General features: G+C 43.5%; 1 protein-coding gene across 10 annotated transcripts in view; it reads left to right on the forward strand.

Annotated features, from left to right (window-relative positions):
* Positions 1-814: 814 nt before the first annotated feature.
* Positions 815-23084, forward strand: part of B4GALT4 (beta-1,4-galactosyltransferase 4) — a 31835-nt gene continuing 9565 nt past the window's right edge. The window contains exons 1-4 of one of the 10 annotated variants that reach the window (XM_049824497.1): positions 835-895; positions 1156-1301; positions 19097-19576; positions 21150-21382. In XM_049824497.1, coding sequence (XP_049680454.1) covers positions 19309-19576; positions 21150-21382 — 501 coding nt within the window. In that variant the 5' untranslated portion in view covers positions 835-895; positions 1156-1301; positions 19097-19308. Of the gene's footprint in view, positions 900-1048; positions 1302-8923; positions 9018-9038; positions 9138-9575; positions 9793-16067; positions 16191-19096; positions 19577-21149; positions 21383-23084 lie in introns of those variants that run through there. The other 9 variants (XM_049824498.1, XM_049824499.1, XM_049824502.1 and 6 more) reach the window with 9 other exon arrangements.

A 23084-nucleotide genomic window follows, 5' to 3' on the forward strand; every position in this document is an offset into this window, starting at 1 on the left:
TCTAATTTCTCTGTAAATACGCGCTAAATAGGATACGCTTTGAGAGGAAGCAGAACTCTCAACAAGTACCAGCGAGGCAAATGCTGCGATGCCCACGGCCCTCAAAACTCCCCTGCAGCTTCCAAAAACTCAGGCACTTCTACCCCAGGCACTTCTTCTAGCCCGGGCACTTCTTCTACCCCCGGCACTTACTCCTTCTAGCCCCGGCACGTCTGCGTTCCCGCAAATGGCAAGACCTGGGGAGAGTTCTGGCGCCCAGCCACCAGCATCCCGGGCGTGCCGAGCCGCCGGCAACCCTCTGATCTGTGCCGATACAGTTACGCTCCCCGACTTTGCTCCGAAATCCTGAGGCAAACAAGCGGCTAAGGCCCGCTCCTCCCAGCCCCGCCGAGCAGTTGCCATGACGGGGAAAGGGACGACCACCATAGCGAGGTCGCTCTATCCCACCGGCGAAGGGGGGGGTGTCTCTATGGCGGGAGGGGGCCGCTCTATCCCCCGCGCTCTATGGTTGGGCGGGGGCTGAGGGTCGACGGCGGTGCGGAGGGCGGGCCGGCAGGTAAGGGCTGAGCCGCGGCCCCTCACCCCCCCCCCCCCCTTCCGGAAGAGAGAAAGGAAGGAAAAGAAGGAAGGAAGGAAGGAAAAGAAGGAAGGAAGGAAGGAAAAAAGAAGGAAGGCCCCGCCGCCTCACGCCCCGGCCCCGCCGCTCCCTCAGCCGCCCGGCGGTCGCGCCCCGCCCCCGGCACGCGGCGCTGAGGGAGGGGAGGGGGGCGCGCGGGCGCGGCAGGGCGCCTGCGCGCGAGGGTGGCGGTTGTGCCGAGGCGGCGCGCGCGGGGAGCGGGTGTTTCGTCAGTCCGTCCGTCTGTGTGGCGCCGGGGGTGAGAGGCGTCCCGGCCTCGTAAGTAACGAGTTTCGGTTAAAAAAAGTGGGTTTTTTGAGGGGAGGGAGGGTGCCGGGCGGTGAGGTGAGAGCCTGTCGCCAACGGGCGGGGAGGGGTGCGGGAGCGGGGGGTGTCGGGGCCGGGTTAAACTGTGGTGAGAGGGGTGAGGAGGTGGGAGTAACGAATTCCCGGACGGTGTTTCGGTTCTAAACCCTTAGCGAAAGAGCGGAGGGGGTGTGTGTGATTAATTGTGCCTCGTACTTTTGAGCATCTGGTAGGTGGAGGAAATATTTGGCCCGATTTCTGCAGCTCATCGCTTCATAGGCAGTCCGCTGTGTACGCAGGGAATCCATCCCTCTGCAGTCATCCCTTGTGAACATCGAAGGCAGGACCTGAGGTTGCGATCCTGCAGATAAGCCTGCCGGTACGTCATTTCATTGTAGGGTTACTAAGTCGGAACAGTGCCCTATCTAGACATTACATACCAGGTGGAAGTACTTACTCTGTCGGGCTCAGAGATCCTAAGTCAGGAGGCCAGATGTAGAGCACTGGAGTTTTCACTTTAACGAAAGCTTTTTAACAGTTTTGTGGCAAAGTAAATTCAGTACTTGGTATTATTTTCTCCGTTTCACACGTGGAGAAACCTGGAGCACAGGCAAGTCATTCTGTTTGCTATAATTTTCTCACTGATAAGACATAAACTTCTTCACTCATTGCTCTAGGTGTTATTTTGGACGAGAATAGTGATCAGAGGGCTTGAGAGGGGACTTGCACAGGTTTATGAGGGCCCTCATTTGATGACAGTGCTGCAGGTGATGATGGATATGTGTTTGCAGGTCTTGAGGGGAAGCAGAAATGGGGCTACTAGTGAGAGTGTTTGAGAAGGTTTGGTTTCTGAGTCATAATACAAATGCCTTTAAAGTCCTGATAAATGTCCTGATAGGACTTAAGACTTTCACAGCACTATGGTGTAGCAATAATCAAAAAGGGGAATACCTTACGAGTATGTGCTTGTCTCAAAGACTTAATAGTGAAGATCTCTTGTGGATTTAACGTTCTTTCCACCCTTTTACTTAGGAGCTAAGGAAGTTCCCAAAGGACATCAGAGTTGGTTTAGAAGGGCTTGGTTTTCAACAGAGGGTTTTAGAGAAAAGGAAGGTGAAAGTTTGAGGTCTTTGAGATGGCTAACGTTAAAAAAAAAAAAAAAAACAAACCCAAACAAACAAAAAACCAAACAAAGAAATACACTTTAGGATCTGCTCACATTCTTTATAAATATTTACACTTTTTATCAGGTTGGCAGTTATGTGAGATGTTATTTCTCTAAAGATTTTTTTTCTTTTCAACTCAGTGAGGACTCTGTAAGTCTTCTGTTGTTAAATACAAATACTCTGATTAAATTTAGAATACTGAAAAGCACAGCTTTGGGGTTTCGTATTAGTCTCTGTCACTATTCAACTTTGATAATGTTTCATGAACCTTTCTTTAACACTGAATTATATCACCTTTCATACAAGATACTGTAAATGAGTTTTCTTGGTAAATGCTTTAAGTGTGATCGATCTTGTTCTTGATTTGTGTAGTTATTTCCTTGTCATTTTTGTAACAGCTGTATTTCATTTTCACAAATACTTTTCAGTTAGAAGTAAGAAATTGGTTACTTCAGCTTAGGAAGGCTTGCATTTTTCTTTTTTGCTCTGGTTTGAGTTGCCATGTTCTTCTCTTTTAAATGATATGTAGGAAAAAAATAGAAGTTGAGGGGTGCTTGACTTCTGGTTTTTATTATATGATCCTAAATCTAAGTTGCATGAATGAGTTTGGTGACCTTGTGTTTTGCTAGTTTGAAGGTGGTATGCCTGGGGATTCTGAAGCCTGGTCGAATGACTGCCTGCTTTGATGAAAGAGTTCTGTTAAAAACCTACTTGTTTAGGCAAATACTTAGTCCAAAAGACACCCAGCAGGTGTGCAACTGGGCTAGTGTGGTTTTTTGCTTCAGAGGTTGTGTTTTTTGAACTGTGGATAAATGGGACCTTGAAAATACTGTAAAACAATGGAAGAGAGCTTCCATCACTTTTTTTCTTTATAGTTTTTGACATATCTAGGGGTTTTTATAAGTATTGTGTCTCTGTGCTTTTGTTTTTTTCTGTTGGAAGTGCTTTGGCATACCTACAAGTAACATGCCTTACAGCTATGATTATGTCATCTTGGTGTCCTTAAATATTTAATTTTTTTTAGCATATATGCAGTGCTGCTGCTGGGAGCAACAACTGGGTAATATTTATTCATCAGGCAGTGAATTGTGGGATAAATTTATCATGCATTATAATTAAGATAACCCTTTTAAACTGATACCATGATGATTCTAAATGTACGCAATTATAAATAATAGCAAATTTTTTGGATCCGATGCTGCTGGGGCATCTGCAGCACTAATCTTGTGTCCGCCTCAGTCTTCAGTCCTGTAGCTGACTTCTGAACTCTTCCAGCTAGTTCAGTGAGATGGGGAGTGGTAACACCTGCACAGTAATGAGAAGTGAAGGGTTGGAAAGGAGCCACTTTCCCTTACTCTGCTTCTGAGTGAAGTATCAATCCCCCTTGACCTTCTCTTGTTCCTGGAAAGAGCTAAAGCCTGGCTGCTGCTTGAGTGAAGAGGAGGAGGGTTGTAGAGGAACGGGAGCTCTTTAACCCTGAGCGAGTAGGAGAGGAGGAGTCCATATCACATCTCACCTTTAGTTCTCTGGACCCCCCAGCAAGATCCAGTGAGATGGGGAAAAGAGATGAGTAACTGAGTGTGAGGAAGAATGATACACTATCTCCGACTGCCTGGAATTTTACTGCGCTGCTTGTCCAAAAGGTTTAATAGTATCCTGATTCTCAGAGGATATATTTTTAGAATTACTTCCACAAGCATTTGATTAAAATTGCTTGTTGCTAGGTTGAACTAGATTGTTGGAACAGTTTTGAATTCTGTCAAGTGCTGTTCTAGGCCATAACACTTCCAAAGGATGTGAGTTAGAGTTCTTAAATTGTGTGTTTGAAACTTTCCTCCTGCATAAAAATCCATCTGCAGATTGGTTGAAAATCTGCATAGATGTAAACTGTGCTCTAACATTGAAAAGGTCCCATACATTTAATGGCTTAACAAAATCGTGCTGCCTACACAGTGTCTTGATAGCTGTCCACACTGACAATTTGTAATCCTTACTGAGATAAGACTGTAAAAATAAAATTAAAAAAAAAAAAGTAAAATCCCTTCATGCCTAAGGAAGCTTCAACTGGAATGTCTTTGGTGCAGTTCTCATGCTGAAGTACCTCCATGAGAAACAAATAATGGGATTCTGTTCTTAGTTATGCATTCATAATATGTTTACAACTTTATTAGTTTTCATTTATTTACGATTTTGTTTGTAGACACTTGTAAACTGAAAAATATAAATGTGTTAAGTAGCCACAGGTCTATACACTTACTTCAACTTCTGTCCTGTATTGCTTTAGCTATCAGTGGTTGACACTTTGGTTAAAAAAATTAATTGTGAAGTACTTAAAGCTAAAGTAAGAATGTGTGCTGTTTTAATATAGTATTTCTCTTGGATGTTATTTTTTTGTGCAGCAGAGAGGTGAGTGAGGAATTTGGCCAGAAATGTGTTGAATTTTTTTTTCTTCTGTTTCGTTGGGGTTTTTTTGTAAAGTGGCAAGTTCTCTGACATCTGGCATCCACTCCAGCAAGGCAGCAGCTGCCAGAAAAAGATAGGGTATTGCCGAGTTGAATCATGACCTTAGCTTTCCATTATACATGAGATTACTGTGTTCACAGAAATCTGTTTTACCATGTGCTTTTTCAGGATATTCCACTGAACTTGGGGGGGAAGATGTTTTTAAATTGTGCTGTATTTTTTTTTTAAAAGACAACTTATGTGGTAAGCAGTTAGGTAGTTACAGGCTGTGCCAGTGCTGTTTGCTGTATGCCTTGCTCCATCTCTTTGACTGCACTCAGTCTGACAGTGCTGTGTCTTTTACAGTGAGGTCAGAGGCTCAGCTGTAGCTGTGTAACAAGAGAGGCCATTCATAAATGTGTGTCTTGGCCTGGAGATGTTAGATTGCATTTCCTAGCATAAAATAAGAGTTCATTACATCTTAGCAAACTGAAAACTGTACTGGAGTATTGGAGTAGCACCTGCTCGATTGGCCTGTGCTTGATAATGATGTTGAGTCATTTGCAGCAAAGGCTCTGTACTTGCTTAGTAAAGAAAGCACATGCTTTTCCTTTGGTAATCTCAGAAATCTTAATGTGATGTTTTAGGCACTGGGTGTTTGCCAAGAGTTAGGCCTCTGTTTTAGAAGTGAAATGTGACTATATAAAAATGTCTGCTCCTTGCTCACCAGATTGTCTGGATATGTTAAAAGTATATCCACTATCTAATATTTGAGATAGATGTAAAGCACTGCAACAAGAGTAATGCTAAAGCCAAGATTCCTCTAGGGCCCTATATTAAGTGAACTGAAATTTCTTCTGGATTGGTGAATTTGTTGCCTCAGGTTTGTCTGCCTGAAGATAGATTAGCATAGCTATGGCAGGATACTTATGCCATGTAGAATGGCTGTCTAGATTAACAGTCAGAAAGTGTCAGTTGGTTAATCTGAGGCAGTAGAAGTAAGTAGTTACTATTCTGGACATCAGTAGAGGACAACGAAGCTCAGAGGTGTAGATCACAGGTGTGTGCATGCTGTGGCTGGAGGTACAGGGTGGAGAGGACTCTGTCACCTGGGCGTACTAGTCAGAAAATGATGTATATTCTGAGTAAATAGGTATGAGTTATTAAGAAGCCCTACGTATCAAGCAATGCACTGGATCTTTTAAACCACTTTAAAGTTGGTATTTCACTTCAGCTAATGAAACACTGTATTGGGTGTAGGTGGCAAGGTGTTGGCAGTGGTGTAGGTGTAGAGCTGGTCTCTGTGAGAAGAGGCCGGGGCTGCACCTGTGCTGAACGCAGCCAGTTGCAGCTAGCCCCAAAATGGACCCACCGCTGGCCAAGACTGAGGCCACCAGCCAAGCTGGTGGTGCCTTGGGGGAAACGTATTTAAGAAAGGGCAAAATGCTGCCCAGCAGCTCTGAGAGGGGTGAAGAGAGAGAGAGGGGTGGGGGGGAAACAAACAAAAAAAAACAACAAAAAAGTGAGAAACAGCTCTGTGAACACCAAGGTCCAGAGAAGGAGGAGGGGAGGAGGCACTCCTCGTGCAGGGCAGATGTCCACCCTGCAGCCTGTGGCGAGGACCATGCTGGAGCGGATGCCTACTTTGCAGCCCATGGAGAGCCCATACCAGAGCAGGCTCCTGGCGGAGTCTGCAGCCTTTGGAGAGGAGCCCACGCAGGAGCAGATTTTCTGGCAGAAACTGTGGCCCATGGAAGGGAGCCGTGCTGGAGCAGTTTGTGAAGGACTGTACCCCATGCTGAAGCAGGGAAAAATGTTAGGAGAAAAGAGTGACAGAGAAGAGCTGTTATGGACTGACCCCCCATTCCCCATCCCCCTGCACTGTTGTGGGGTGGAGAGTAGAGAAGGTGGAAATGAGGGAGTGAAGTTGAGCCTGGGAAGAAGGGAGTGGAGGGGAAGTGTTGTAGTTTTTGTGTCTTGCTATCCTACTCTACTTTTAATTGGCAATAAATTCATTTTCCCCAAGTCAAGTCTGTCTTGCCTGTGACACTAATTGGTAAGTGATCTCCCTGTCTTTATCTTGACCCATGAGCTTTTTCATCCTATTGTTTCCCCTTGTCCTATTGGGGAGGGGGAAAGTGAAAGAGTGGCTGGGTGGGTGTCCAGCAGCTGGAAAATCAGTGAAACACATTCAAAGGACAATAGGCTTTACACATACCAGTACACAGGGACTGCTGCTTTTGCCCAGTGTGTTCCTTGTGGAGCAAGTTGTTCAGCTCTTCAATCATAAACCAGAGCAGGTTGGAACACAGGAATAGCGCTGCTCGTTTGGGGTAATGTTGGGTGGAAGAACAATGGCATCCCTGTTACGTGAGATTCTGAGATGCTCCTATTTTCTTCTCTGTCCTGCATGGTTGAGTTAAAGCTGTATGGAGAGTCCTCTTTCAGTGCTTTTCTGCCATGATGTTCCTTTTGTAGGAAATGGATTTATTGTATTTGCCTGCCAAGCCTTTCCTCATTTACATCTGTTGCAATCACTTCTTCTGTGATGCCCACACGCATGGAGACAATAAGTTACGTAAGCTAAATATCTAGGTTATTTCCTGGTGTGTTATGTATTCTTTATCTTTTTTTAGTTTGTAATTCAGGGAGTTGGAGCTGCCAGTACTTTTGTTCTTTTACATTGAGTATCAAGCAGTTATCAAGTAATAAATAGCAAGACAAAGTGTGGAGCCAGCACATCTGTTTGTATTCTCGACACAACTGGAATGTTTTAGCTGGCAGTAGCTGTTATTCTGATCAGGCCCCACAAATGCACCTTGGTCTGTTTCTTTTTAACTCGTACCTTTCCTCTTTAAAATTGTCTGGTTCAAGGCAGTTTGTAGAATGCTACCCATTAGTGGCTGGTAATGTATATTGTTATCTTCCTAAAATAACCCTTCCTGTTCAACTGAAAGCTGAGCTACTGTTTTTCTGCTGGTAGTCATAGAATCACAGAACCAGGTCTTCTGACATTCTTCAGTGGGAGGGGTAGGCATAGGATCACAGAAGGCTGCTAGAAATACTGCTTGCCTCCTGATCTGCCTAACCCCATGTTTTCATGAGAGCCGATGCCGGTGCAGAGAAAATATAGTTTGGGGACTGGAGCGGAGAGGAAGGTGAGACAGTGATGGTCGAGATCCAGACTCGTTTGACTTTGTGGCTGACCAGTTAAAGCACACAGTAGTCCTGAAGGTTTTTTCTATGCTACTAGGTGTCTGAAACAGGAAAGTTTTTTCCCCAAAACTCTTGTGCAGTCCTAATAATAAATAAGATCTTTGTGGCATAGAGGAGGCTTACTGGGGAAGCTTTGAAACACCTACCTGCTTGGAATGTACGTATTGCACAAAGAGTTCAAACAGGTTTGAGTTACAGGAGATTAACACTTGTCACGAGGCTGTACCTATCCTTTCTCTCCCCACGTCTAAGGCAATCCATCTTAGCCATGTAGCCTGTGTGTACTCAGGCCTTGTCCTTTTTATGGTGTTTTGTCATTATCAGTAATGTTGACTGGAAGCATGAGAAAATCCCACCCTTACCTGGCATAGATGTGCTCATAAATTACTCTAACATAGGTGCAATTCTACTGAAGGAAGTGTGTTTGTTAGCTTAATATATAGCAGCTAGGGAGGAGGCTTAGGTAGGCTGGCAGCAAAAGTTTTCCAGGCAGCTGTGTACCGGACCAGAGCTCAGTAAGGACAGCTAACATTGTGGAGCTGCTGTCCTGGTAGCCTGGGAGAGCCCCAGATGGGCAAGATGGCAAAGAGACACCCTCCATTGGTTCCATCCTGCTGATTCTGTGAAGTTGCTAGAGGAGTGTTATGGGGCAGAGTGGTGGAAAAAGCACCAGTGAGGGACAGCCTTGTAATAGTTAAGTTACCTGTTGAGAAAAGACTGGTCCGTGAGCCAGGCTGGTGGAACACCCTTGCAAAAGTACACGTTGCTGTCATCTGCAGGTATGTCTGGGTGATAACAGAGAGGAGTACAGTGGGAGTGCCTGGGCTTCTCCACAGGTATGGACAAGAGGGTGGGCAGCTTGATCTGCGCAAGAAGAACGGCATCTCTATCGTTAAAAATCTCCAAATGGAGCAGATGCCTAAAGGGCTGCACTAGAAATTGTGATTTGCTTTCAGGAGCAAAGTTTTGAGCCTTTGTTTCCGGTCGGATGGTTTGTTACAGTAATTATTTGTATGCAGTATTGCTTCTGGCACAGTGCACTGTCAAGATATGCCTGGTTCTGCTGTGCTAGGAGGAAAGGAGAGAGGCTGTTGGCCATCCCGGGCTGGGACATGAGCTGGGGGAGTGGCGTGTGGGATGGCACTGGGGAGCCTCTTACGGCTGGGGAAAAGCGGGATGTGTTGGCTCGTTTCTTTTTTTTTTTCTTTTCTTTTTTTTTTTCCCGTCATCCTGTGAGTTTTGAGCTGACTCTTTCCTGCAGCATGTGAGAGGTAACAGAGGTCTCTTTATGGTGTGGGGTTTCCTGGATGAAAAGTGCCTGCTGCTTGCGTAGCACTCTCCATACTTTTTGGAGTCACTGCTCTACAGGAAGGAGGGATGTGGCAGCAGCAGTGAGTGGTTTAATGTGCTTGCTTCATTTGGCTTCAAATCCTGAGAAGTGGAAAGGGTGTTTGAGGGTTGGATTTCTTTTGTTTGGTGGGTTTTTTTAAATAGCCCATGAATTCACCATTTCGCAGTGCAGTTGGTGAGGTTTTTAATAGGAAGAGGTAATAGGATTATAAGTGTTGTATAAAAGAGATGCTAAAAACTATTAGCTTAATGCCCTACTGAAAAACTAATCTGCTGAAAAGAAGGAAATGCCTGTGAAAGGAGCAGGTTTAGACTCTTGTAAAACTTGAGGACTTGAAGGTCTTGCGTAGAAAAGCTGATGCTGTACAGTGGTCTTTCTACCTTGTCAGTTGTAAAGAATTTAATTCTTTTTTGGAAGGCTTAATGAAGATTGCTATACTTCTTCAGATACTCCCAGAGCTAACCTATTGCTGCTTTTGGTTTTGGCCTAGATAAAATACTAAATAGTAGTCTGCATAGTACAGAGCTCATAAATGCAGTCCCCAGGAACTCTTTTCATGCTTCATTTCCTGCTTGAACTTATAAGGGTTTTTAAAGTTGTTGAAAGTTTTTTTCGCTGCTGAACCTGTTCTGCTGTCTGTGGAATTTGTGCGTGAGCTTGAGGAGGTTGCAGAGGCTTCTGGAAAATCCTGCATGGTAAGAAACTTGTCCTTACTGGGCACTGTGAAACAGGTAGAGTCAGAAAGTTAGTTTGTGTAAATGAAAAATTAATTTTCCATGCACCAAATTAAAGTATCTCTCAGGAGCTGTCCTGCAGATGTTCCATATAGGGTGAATTGTTTTAAATACAAATACATGAAAAATAAAATTTAGGCAGCTTGTTCTCACTGATTAGTTATACTGTTAAATGTTAACTTGTTTTGAAGTGATCATGTGAATCTAGGCTTTAGCATAGTTATAATGACAACTTTTATCTAAAAACGTATCAGGGAAAAATAAGTGTTTGGAAAATGAGTGTTTATCAACTCCAATTACATATTCAATTCTGTTTACAAGATTGCTTTCCTTCACTAATATCTAGATAAGGGCTACCAGTAACCAGTCTTCCTGCTGATATTGTCTTTGTCTACCTAGAAGTTTTGCTTAGATGGAAAAGAATAGCCTTTAGTCTAGAATTTCTGGGTATCTCTGAGCTTGGTAATGCTAGTGGCTTCAATCAGGCTGCTAGGCAAATGGGTAGATGACCTTGCAGCCCTTACCTGGGGAACCAGCTTGCACCTACGTTGCTCCCTTGCTCTGTGCTTGCACAGCATGTCAGACTCCAACACACGTGTATCTCTGTTGGGGAAAACCTTGAATGAAAAGGGATGGGGTTCTGATCTTCCTAGTTTGCTTTGGAAGAAGTCTTGTCCATGCTAGAACCTCGCTTATTATTTTGGCCTTCCTGGATGGAGAGGGGCAAGTTAGGGCTTTGTGTTCGTGCCAGCAGGCTCAAGGATCAGAACTGAACACTCCTGTTCATGGAGGAGTCATACAGCACTGCGTTTCTCATCGGCTCCTACAGGTAGCCTGTTCTGAACAGTGCTAGGAACCTTGGAGCAAGCAAAGAGGATTTGGCATGCGTTTCAAAACATGTAGCAGGCTACAGAACCTGAGCTGGCAGACAAGCTGCAAAGCACAGGGGCAGTTACTGCTACAGCTACGATGTTGGGGAGCAGAGATCATGCAGTATTTATGTGCCTCAATATGATCATGGATATGTTTAGAAGTGCGTTTGAAGTGTCTTGTCTAGATATGAGTATGTCTACATATAGATGGAGACCTTTCTCATTTTTCATTGATTTTGGAATTCTGGCTGATGTCATATTTTAGTAACTGGGTTTTTTCCGTTTAATTTTTTTTTTCTCATGGATTTTGAAATGGGTATCATGGTGTTTTTAACCTTGTGGCCTGAAGTGCTGTGCCCTTCTAGTCAGCTATAACTTTCTAAACTAGGTTTGGTTATGCTTCACTGAGAATTTACTTCACAAGAGCAGCTGTGCTTTACATTCCGATGAAAGTTTCTTGGTACCTTTGAAGGTCAGATCTAGCTAGAGTCAGGTTTGAGAGCTATGAGAAGAGTTTAGTTGCACCACAGGCATTTTGCCACCCATATTTAAGGGTTAGCCACCCTGAATTACAAAGTCCAGAAGAAGGAAGAACCACATTTCCAGTGTCTTGCAGATTATTGTTTATAACAAGATTTGTTTAGTACTGAATTTTTGGTTGAATTATTGTTTGCATGTTTTAATGTCTGACTGGGTGGTCTTTTTTCACCCACCAACCAATATATCGGCCATGATTTAGGGATATCAAAGATGACAAGAAGGGCTTCTCTAAGTACATAGGTAGCAAAAGGAAGACGAGGGAAAATGTGGGCCCGTTGCTCAGTGAGATGGTGGACTTGGTTACGCAGGATGTGGGAAAGGCTGAGCTACTGAATGCCTTCTTTGCCTCAGTCTTTACTAGCAGGACTGGGATTCAGGAATCCCAGGTCCCAGAAACCAGGGTGAAGGCCTGGAGTAAGGAAGCTGTACCCTTGGTCAGTGTGGATTTGCCAAGGGGAAGTCATGCTGACTAACTTGATAAACTTCTACAATGAAATGACTGGCATGGTAGATGAGGGGAGAGCAGTGCATATTGTCTACCTGGACTTCAGGAAGGCCATTGACATTCTCTCCTGTAAGATCCTCATAGCCAAGCTGTTGATGTATGGATAAGCAGACAGTGAGGCGGATTGAAAACTGGCTGAACAGCCAGGACCAGAAAGGTGGTTATCAGCAGCATGAATTCCAGTGCTGTACCCCAGGGGTCAATATTGGGTCCAGTCCTGTCTTAACATCATCATTAATGATCTGGATGATGGGGCAGTGTGTGCCCTCAGCACGTTTGCAGACTGGACCATGTTGTGAAGAGTGGCAGATACGCCAGAGGGTCAGAGGAACAATCCCACTTACCATTACATGCTGGGGAACACCCAGCCAGAGAGCAGCTTGACAGAAAAGGACCTAAGGGTGATGGCATCAAGCTGAACATGAGCCAGCAGTGTGCCCTTGCAGCAAAAGTGGCACGTGGTATCCTGGGCTACATAGGCAAAGTATTGCCAGCAGGTCGAGGGAGGTGATCCTTCCATTCGCAGCACTGGTGAGGCCACACCTGGAGTCCTATGTCCATTTCTGGGCTCCCCAGTATAAGAGAGATGGACATACTGAAGAGAGCCCATGAACGGCTGTGAAGATGATGAAGGGACAGAAGCATCTCTCTCCTGTGAGGAAGGGCTGAGAGAGCTGGGACTGTTCAGCCTGGAGTAGAGAAGGCTTAGGGAAGAACTTCTTAATGTGTATAAATACCTGAAGGGAGGGTGTAAAGAGGATGGAGCCAGGCTGTTCTTAGTGGTGCCCAGTGCCAGAACCAGAAGCAATGGGCACAACTGAAACACAGGAGGTTCTATCTGAACATCAGGAAACACTTTTCTTACTGTGAGGATCACTGAGCCCTGGCACAGGTTGCCCAGGGAGGCTGTGGTGTCTCCATCTTTGGAAATATCCAAAAGCCATCAGGACACGGTCACGGGCAACTGGCTGTAGGTGGCCCTGCTTGAGCAGGGGGGGTTGGACTAGATGAGCTCTAGAGGTCCCTTCTAACCTCAACCATTCTGTGGTTGTGCTTTGCCTGTCCTCAACCTTTACTTAATTGGTAAGGGTTTAATTTTATCTAATTGGCAGTTACAAAGTGCAAAGCATCTGCTCCGTTATTTTCTTTGAATTGCAGAATGGCTGTTTGGTTTTATTAAGGTTGGAGTAGGTAGGTTCTGCATGACTATTCTAGTCAGTATTTTATTAAGACTATTCCATTAATAATGATTTTATGGAAGTATTACAATGCTGGCTTTTATACTACTTCTCCAAGCATAGACCCTCCAGAGGGGCAATGATCAAGCTTTCCTTATGTTTCTCTGACAGACAAGTTTTATTGAGGCTTAACCTCTTGCTTGTCCTTTTATTTCCAGTTACTGTCCTCTTAAGTTCACGAGTTCTTCATCTTTGCCAGGAGTCGTAGAAGTGCCAGCTCTTCACTGTGCTTCTCAGTTGCCTTCATTCATGAGGGTACAGATCTTCATAATTTGTTAGTAGATACAGACATGCCTTTCTGTGCACATGCCATTCTTGTGTTTCAGGGAAAAAAAATGAACACTTTTTAACCTATGAAGTAATAATGTAAGGTAAATTGATTCATGTATGTTTTTCCATTTAAGATACCCAAAATATCTTGATGCTTTCCAAATTTTGAAATACATACTATATTCATATACATCAAAATACCAAACTGCAAGTTTATGAAACATGAATTATGCCCTTCTGGGTGTGTGTTGTGATGAGTTGAAAGTGACTAATTGTTGTGATTGTGCATGTGTATTTATGCTGCTCTGTTGAAGTGCTCACGTGTATTTTAAGCAAGAGCATCATTCTGTCACTGCCATAGAACTCAGTGGAGATGTGGTTTTAGTTATCGTGGGAAATAATTCATGCTGACAACAGTACGGTCTGAATATTTGTCAGAGGCCAGTACTGTGAACTTTTAGTAACATCTGCTTATAAAGGAATCTCGCACATCTGACAAAGGAAACTGGTATGTGTGAGATATCACTGAACTGAATAGTAGGGAAGGAGGGTAGAAACAAGGTTAGTGCAGTAAGTTCAGAGTTTATGTTCATAGTTTAACATCTTGTACCTTAGCAATTTTACACCTGTGTGCTCTTCCTGACATTTACAAAAAAAAGTATTTTGGATGCTTGTTCTTCTGACTAATAATGCTGATTGCTTCCTGATATTTCATTATGTCTTTTTCCACGGATAGTTAATTTTTATTTTTTTATTTTATTTGTGGAAAAAAATAATTTCTTATGGGGATGGCCCATCTGCACTAGTCTGTGCATCAGAGGCAAGCAACTGTCTTAACTTTAAGGATGCAGTCCACTTCTGATAAAGTGGGAGGCTATGAATTTAAGAAATTGATTTTTAGCAAACACCTGTTGATAGTCATTCAGTATCTTAACTTTATGTTGTCTTTTTCAGCCCAGATTAATCTGGAACACATTTAGATTGGGTGGTGGAGAAGGAAATTCCCTCTTCATGCACGCACTTTGTGTAACGATACCCTTGATTTATTGTGGAGAGATTACCCGCCTTAGGGGAAGTGCTTCACCTGCTGAACACTGCGCAGTAACTGAGAAGTTATGAAAGGCAGCAATTTAGATAATTCCATAGAAACCTGCAATGAGCAAATTACAAGGTCTTTGATTTAATTATTACACATTGATATTACCCATGGGGTCTACAGTATTTACTGTTCTTAGATCATTCCTATAGCTTATCACTGATTTCCTGTATGCAAGTATTGCAGAGTATAAACTGGTAGGGGGCGGGGGACATTTTCTCTTTTATTTGAATCCCTATTGTTTTGGTGATGTTATATGGTGGGGTAATAGCATAAAGCATTTTGGACCATTATGTCCTCAGTTGCTGCAGTTGTGAATTGGAGTCCTAAGCAACCTATCTGAAATTTGAATAAAGCTGCAGTTCAGAATCACTTCTGTCCTGCAAAAGTCTTTCCCTGGTATGACAGCTAATGACAGCAAACTAGGAAGTAATGCTGGGCTGAAAGGCACTCACTGATGTTTCAGCTGGCAATAGTCAAAAACAAATGTTATCCTGTTTACTGCTCATTAGTTGAGCTAAAAGCTGGAACTATTTAACTCAAAGTGTAGCAATATGATATTTCTATTGTCATCTTGTAGGGCACCATGGCTACTAATTTTATATTATTACGGCATGTCTGCCAGCAAGACTCAGCAAAATGTAAGAAGTAAAATTAATTGCTGAAACAAAATACATTCATTGAAAATCTCAACATTTTTGTCTTCCCTTCCATTCGTGTAGTTTTCCCATTTGATTTCCTTCTACTTACTTTTATTTTCCTGTTTAGTTGGGGGACTTTTCCTCTATACCTGTTGCAGAGACTGATTGAATTGAGACTCTAATAACATGGGGAGATTTTTTAACTGGGTTTAATCCATTTTCTGCTTGAGCCCACTTCAAACTTTTTGATTAATTTTTCTTAACTGTAAAACAGTGATAACTCTCATCTGTTTTCCTGGGCAAACTGGAGGGTCCTGTTTGCTGGAAAGTGAATGCCCCTGTGTTTTTTTTCTCTCTCTCTCTCTCCTTAATTGAGATTTTCTTCTTCCCTCTTTTCCTGTTGCTTTTTCATATCTTAGTCCCCTTGCCCCCATCTGCCCGCATTCCCAGTAGTGTGTTTTGTATATTGTGTCAATACTTCAGCTATAGCCTACAGCTGTTGTGAAGAAAAGCAGAATAAAGACTGTCAGAATAAATAGTATTGGTTACTGACAGCAACTGCAGGAATACTTAAAAAAAAGTGGTTAAAACAAACTAGTATTTGGAGTTTATGGAGATTCTGATCTTGCAGGACCCTAGACTAATGATTGATTGTAGTTGGTCTTAGTAGGGAAGAGTGGAGTGAGGTGTCCGTTTCAACCACTGGTTTTAAAATACAGAGGACCACCACGCTTTTTAAAATGTGATGGAGCTTTTGTAGAACAGATCTGTCACATCTCCCCCTTGAAGGGTAGAAGCTGGAGAATCCCTGTCCATTGCTGCCATCTTCCTTATCTCTCTGGATTAATGAATTCTGTTCTGAATACCACCAAGGCTGTGTTAGGACAGTTGTTCACAAAACCCAGAACCACTAGGAAGGCTACCAGGTCAAAAGAAGGTTTGTGTGCCCTTTTGAGGGGGAAAATCATACGGGCGACAAATCCTTGCTGTTCTTGCATTGATCTCCAAGCTTTCGGATAGCTATGTGACTATTAATCACCATTAATCTCTCCATCTGGTCGCATTCTGGTCCAGGTTTGTTTGTAATACTCGGGATAAAGTTGCTGAGTGCTGCGGAAAGATCGGAGACTTGAGAATTGGTTTTACAGTGGTGGTAGTACACTCCCCAGTGCTCAATCAGCATGTCTACCCTGTGCTGTAAGTAACAAAGGTTGTGTGACAGGTACCAGAAAGAGAATTAGGCTGCTGGGTGAGCTGGTGCAGACAGGCTCACATGCATGCTGCTCAGGGTTAGCATCATCTGGCATCTGTAGCAGATTGTCAAAAAGCATGCCGCAAAATACTTGGGGTGGGCTTCTTCTGGGGGGTGTGTGGTGGTTCTGAGACATTACTATTTCCTATGTGTATTTTTAGTACAAGACTGTATTGTGCCTGCCAGAGTGGTGGTGGTACATAGCATGATATTGAGGCTGAATGTTGCTTGTCCCAGGGTTGTGGTGAAAGGAGTATTGAGTGTTTGCAGAAACATGGCTTGCTGGGGTAGCTGTCAGCAGTGAGAGCAGTGCTCTTCTACAGGTATGTGAGACCTCTGCCATCTAATTCTGTAGTAAGAATTTGTTGAACAGCTCTTGTGGTGCAGAAGGAGAAAAAGTTTCTACTTCTTTTTTCTGTTGTCATTGTTGGCTGCATAGGAGAGAGAATTGATGGAGGTATGGTTTTACCCCAGTATGTATGTAAATACACCAAGGAGGTGTGCTAAGTGAGTGTAAAGTTTTTTATAACTGAGGCTGAGACTTGTTTGCATTTGGATCTGAAGTCTGTGTTTGTTCTGTTGGATAGTGTAGAAGCTGGATACTGTTTTACTCCTCTTAGTATTATAAAATGAATTACCTTCAGAAACAAGTAGTCAAGCTTACTGTATCTGTGAAATGTGTTACCGGCTGCCCCTCAGAATTGCTTTCCAGTTGTTTATTACAAGCTGATGGTAAAAAGTAGTGTGTGCTGTCAGCATGCAACTTAGATTTGCTGATCCTTGTGGTTTTTTTGTTCGTTTGGGGTTTTTTTAGATTTATATAGCTATCCTGAATTGTGTAGATTCCTTATTTTGTAGGTCAGTTGGATGTTAGGTGTTGCTCTGTTGCTGGTGTTTTCTTTCCTGTTCTGACAACAGAGCTGATGGGTATCAACAGAAAAAAAACTAGTTCTGTTCACTCTCAGGTTTCTTGTGGAGAGTAGTAGAGACCCATGCTATCAATACCTTACAGACTATACTGATGATTTCACATGTGGAAAATCTGGGGAAAGGATGTAAATGAGAGCACTAAGCTAACTTTTCTGTGTGTTTTAAAACAATGAGGCAGATGCCTATGTGGTCTCCAGTGTAATTTATCTAAGAACAGAAAGAATTCATTGGAAAATGTGGTCTTGAGGGTTGGGAGACAAGGAGGGGAGGACTGAGAGGAACTCAGGCTTCCCTTCTTGTTTGTTTTGGTGATTCTGGCCTTGTGTTCTTGAAGACCAGGTGGGGAAAAAAATCCCAGCAAAACCCCTCAAAAAACTGAGGTTATTAGTATGGTTGCATACTAATTTTTTTCTTCCTTCTTGAGAACCTCTCCTCTCTTATTTTTTTTTTTTCCCCTTCCCTCTTTTTGTCCCCCCCTGTCCCCTCTGCCCCCTTTCCTTGTAAGTAAAATTCTCTTCTCTGCTGTAGCATCTCTTTTTTTTGTTTGTTTTGGTTTTGTTCTCTTCTCTGTTTGAGGTTGAAGTGGATGTGGGGAATCTTCACTGTTAGTGGTAATGGCACTGAAAACTCTTCTGTCGCTTCCTTAGAGCAGCACTGTGCGTTGCATGTGGATGGAGAGAGCAGTTTAGCCACTCCGTGTGGTGCTTGCTAGGAGGGACAGCAGCTTATCATTCCCAATGAACCTCGAGAAGCTCGGGCAGTACATTGAGTAGTTCGTGTTGTCAGTCCTAGGTCTGGCTCCCACGTACATCCCTGTGAATCAGCAAACTTTTCCGGAAGACGCCTGGGCTAAACTAGTGGGAATGTGGAGTTACTGTATTCCTTCTGGCTGTGATATCTCTCCAGGGTCTCGTGTATATTTTGAAAGCTGCTATAAAATAACTTTCCACGTTCTTGTGTTTCTTCTCTTTGATCCAGCCTGTTCCGTGTGCATTGTCTTTAATCACTGCCTTTGCTTCACTTAGCCTCAGTCCTTGTTCTTCTCACAGGTGGCAGTTTTCTTGTGTGTTTTCCATATCAAAGCTCTCTGTTATTGAAGTTTCATTCTTTATCTGCTGTGAGATGATAATAACAGCCAAAAGTATTAGCATGGTAACTTCATAGTATGATGGCCGTGAAAGGCTGTATGAAAGTGGAGCTCTTGAAAGAAGGCAGGGAAGAGAACAAAGGATTGGATCATCACAGACCTAACGCTGAAAAAACAAACCTTCCCCTTGAAAAACATGAGTATTTGCCTCCTGCAGCAGCATGTGAAAGGGCATACTGGGCAAAGATCCACAAGGTGGTACTGGCAGGCAGCAAACACGGAGGAATGATTTCTGATGCCAGTCAGGTATTGTGGGGTTCACACTGTGTTGTGCAGAGCAGCACAGCATCAGTAATGCTCTCTTTTCAGAAGAAAACAGTTTAATTCTGCAGAGATTGATGTGGTTTTCATTTTGATGGGGGGGACCTAACTTTACTCATAGCCAGGAGAACCTCTTGCCTTGCACCTTTTGTTAATTTTGGTGGGAATAGTAGTAGTAAAGCCTGTGTATTGCCAGGCACTGTACACAGACATAACATGGGGCAGCAGTTGCACTTTCTGGTCTGGGGGGAGGGGGGGGGGGGGGAGAGAGAGAAAAAAAAGACTGGGAGTGGAGAACAAAGCACGAAGGTAATTTGCCTAAAATCATGCAGCTGTTTTGTGGCTGAGCTAGGACCAAAGCTCAGTGTCTTAATTTCTGACCAGTAGTTCATACTTGCTGTTCCTTTCATGTTTTGCCATAAGCTATTTTCATGAAGTCTGTGAAGGTACAGGAGTGAAGAGTGGTAGAAACTAACACCTTTTTTTCTTTTTTTTTTTTTTTTTTTTGTCCAGGTTAAGTTGTATTTTCTGACATTTGACGAGCAAGCAGCACCACAGCTCCATGAATTGCAAAACCCCAGGAAGTGTGGCAGCCCTCCCTACCTCCAGCTTTTCTTCCTTACTGTGACGTTCTTCTCGGGACCTTTGGTTTCATTTCCACTGGGTGCACAGTGGCCTGCCTCAGCATCAGAGCAGAGGAAGCAGTTTGTGGATCAGAGAGTGCCATGGCCTTGAGCTTGTATGTCTTTCACCTCTTCTATAAGTTCAAAGTGTTGGTGCTTGTCACTTTGTGTTTGATGGTGCTATGGGCCACATTCAGTTACTTTGTGGACTCCAGACATGACATTTCTAAAGCTAAGAGCATGGTGGAAGATTTCAGAAAGGTAACTAGCCTGGAGGACAGTCAAAAGGAAGAGGAGATTGAATCAGTTGCAAAAGTTCCCACGGTGGAGTCATTTCAGGGTCACTGCCCCACTCTGTCTCCATACCTGCGTAAGTGATGGTGCTTTCCTCTCTTTTCTAACAAGTTACATCTGCTTTGGTACTGCTGACTTGGTTTTCTTCCTAGCCGTTTTAGTTAGATACTTTTCTTGTGAAACAAGTATAACGCAACCAGTTGCAGTAAACGCTTCTGGGTGAGGAAGCGACTTGTGGCACAGAGTGCTTGTGCTGGGTCTGGCTGGGATAGGAGCCGGTATGGTGCTGTGCTTTGTCTTTGTGCCTAAACCAGCTTTGGTAACGCACCAGTGACTTGGCTACTGCTGAACGGTGTTTGCACACTGTTGAGGCTTCGTCTTTCTTGTTCCCAGCCCCCTAAAATCTGGTAGGCAAGAGGTTGGGAGTGGACACAGCTGGGACAGCTGACCCCAACTGACCAACGGGATGTTCCAGACCATATGACCATACCATTTATCATGCTCAGCAATAAAAGCTCAGGGAAAGGAGGAAGGGGGGGATGTTCATGGTTACAGTCTTTGTCTTCTCAACAACTACTATATGTGCTGAAGCCCTGCTTCCCAGGATGTGGCTGGATATCTGCCTGTCAATGGGAAGTAATGAATGAATTTCTCTTTTTGCCTTGCTCGCATGTGCAGCAGTTGCTTTTTTTATTAAACTGTTTTTATCTCAACCACAAGTTTTTTCACCTTTCCTTAATTTTTTTGCCCTTTCAATTTTAGATGTACTTTCACCTCTCTATCTTGACAGTTGAAGGACTGCACAGCTGTGTTGGGGTTAGCACTAGTTATGATGAAGGTCTAAATAGGTGACTCTTTCCTTGGTTTGGCCATTTTAATTGCCCACTTTTTTTTTTGTCTTGGTATTGGTAGCAGCACCAGGCTTCTGCTTTGCAGTATCATGTCATTGTCGTCTTCCTCTTCCTTTTTGTGAACCTGATTAGGGATTTGTTGGGGAAGCTGGATTCTTCCCTCTTCCCTGATGTAGTCCGAAAAGCTGCTGTCTAGCTGCACACCCCCACCCCTGCCCCCAAGACATATTTTTTTTAAGTAAACACACTGTGGCCATAGCTATCACAGTTGCCTGCATTGTTCTCTTTCATGGTTTTGCCAAGTCCGGAGGGTCTGGAACAATAGCTCAGTGCAAGAGAAGTGATAAAAATTTCATTTGGCTACAGAAAGCCTTGGTACATTTTATCTTACACATTTATAGCCTGAAGTCTGTGATGCTTTTGTTAAAGCTTTAAGTAGAGATGACTTCTCATGGCCACAGTCCTGCCTCTTTCCACTTCCCCCTCCTCTGCTTTGCCCTGGCAGCTGTTTCTGGCCAATCCTCCTGCAGTGTGGTGGAACTTCTCTTGATTATTTTTTAAGTGTATTTTTTTATCATCACTACTCTATAATTGGTTTAAGCAACTAAACGCTCGATACCCTCTCCTGCTGCTGCCCACATAATATCCTTGTAGCTGTACTTTTCTCTGGGAAAGGCAGGGAAACCAGCTGGGGCTTGAACCTGGGTTTTTTATGCTGGTTACAGAGTGCCTCATTAGGTGACTGGACTAGCCACAACCAGAAATGACTCAGGAAAGCTTCTTGTGCTTCTCCTACAGGAGGTGCCAGCAAACTCACCTTCAAAGCAACTCTCACACTAGAAGAAGTGCAAAAGGAGAACCCTCAGGTAGTCAAGGGCCGGTATCACCCTACAGAGTGCTCAGCATTGCAGCACGTGGCCATCCTCATCCCACACCGCAATCGAGAGAAGCATCTGCTGTACCTCCTGGAGCACCTCCACCCTTTCCTACAAAGGCAGCAGCTGGACTATGGCATCTACGTTATTCACCAGGTGAGGCAACTGTGCAGAGACATGTTTGGGTAGGGATGTCAGTGGTCTGCAGTCTGAGGAGAGGCATGCTGCTGCCTCTGCTGTCTAGCATCAGTCCTCCAAGCCTGCTTCGAACACTTCTACTTCTTGAGGGATGCAACATTCCACCAGCCATTGCTGGTAGCACTACAGGATCTCAGCTGCTGTTAGCAAAGCTGGGAAGTATTAACAGTGTCTTTAACTGGTATCCATTTCTCAGTCTAGTTAACTTACTATTTCTGAGTTAGCATCTTTTGCATTACTAATGCAACTTGCTTTTCTTGCAGTATACACATGCTTAGCTAGGCTGACATGCTTTCTGTCTTTAAATTTGGAGTTGTTTGGATCAAAGGCCTCAGTTTGTACCTAGCTTTTCTCTCCCATCTGCTTGCTGGCTGTCGTGCTTTATAAGCTGTGTGTATCATGTGGTTGTACTTACTTCTGCTGTCTCAAACTAAACGCGACAGCTACGGCTTGTAGATGCTTTACTTGCTCAGCAACAGCTGTGGGAAGAAGTAGTCATGGCAGAGCAGTTGGTTCCTGAAAAATTTATTAATTTCTTTATTTGCATTCTTTCTAGCTCTGCTGAGTCAGTGGCTAAAATTTGCACATACAGACTTGTGCTATGTTGTCTTTCATCTAAGGTGCTTATGTTCTAGTCACATGAGCTAAAAGCAGTTTAGATGTCTCTTGTCTTGATCTTTTATTGTGTTTGCTTTCTTTTACTATCATTTACTTATATGTTCTGCTTTAACTCTAACAGACTTTTCAGACAGCAGGAGAAAAAGGTGATAAATTAATAATAGTTTCTCTTCCCTTCTGTCTAAAGAGGCCAGAGTCAATTAACCAGTATGAGGCAGTGCATTCTAGGTGACAGCTTACACTTTTCCTCAGTGGCACAGCAGAATAGCAACAAAAGTCATGGCAGGATATATACTTTCAGTTGGAATAGACTGTTCTTTTGTTGTTTAGAGTCATCATGTGGCCCGTAGAGTGGAAAAACGGAGGCTTTTTTTCTGCATTGATACGTACTGTAACCATACGTATAATGGCTCACTTCAGCTAGGAAGCGGTGGTTAGTAATAAATCACTGGGAGAATGGGCATACGCTCTTTATTTATTGAAACATGAGGTGGAGAATGGCTGTTGTCATGTTAGCAAAAAGTAATACAGAAGGATGAAAGTTTTGTTTGATGGGAGCAGCAATGTTGAGACTGGACTTGTTCTATCAGAGTTTTTACTTGGAAGATTGGAAGCTTTTGCTTAGCCGGAATAGGCATACCCAAAGACTGAAAGTGGGTCTACCAAAACTCTTCAATGGCAAATCCATCTTCACTCTGCATTTGTGATGTTGTTACTTGTTATGAGTATCTTTTGAGGAAAGAAATGGTTAAAACCAGTATTTAACTGTTAAAATGTAGAGTTTACTTTGGAGGAAGGTTAAGAAGTGAGCCTTTTATGTTTTTCTCTGTGAGCCATTGAAGGGCGTACTCCAGATCTCTTCTTTATGGTCTGCTTGTAACATCTTGAAAATCGTGTTTCTCTGCACAAATGTGTGCATATGTGGGTGCAGTGCTGAAAAAAGTGAGTTTGTAATCCCTAAAGGGTGAATAATTTCTTTCTCAACGTAAGTTTGTCTTGTGGTCAGTGGTGTTCTTCCATAGAAACAGAGGATGACAACTCT

The sequence above is a fragment of the Accipiter gentilis genome, chromosome 21 (genome assembly GCF_929443795.1).
Source record: "Accipiter gentilis chromosome 21, bAccGen1.1, whole genome shotgun sequence".
In the NCBI taxonomy this organism is placed as follows: Eukaryota; Metazoa; Chordata; class Aves; order Accipitriformes; family Accipitridae; genus Astur; species Astur gentilis.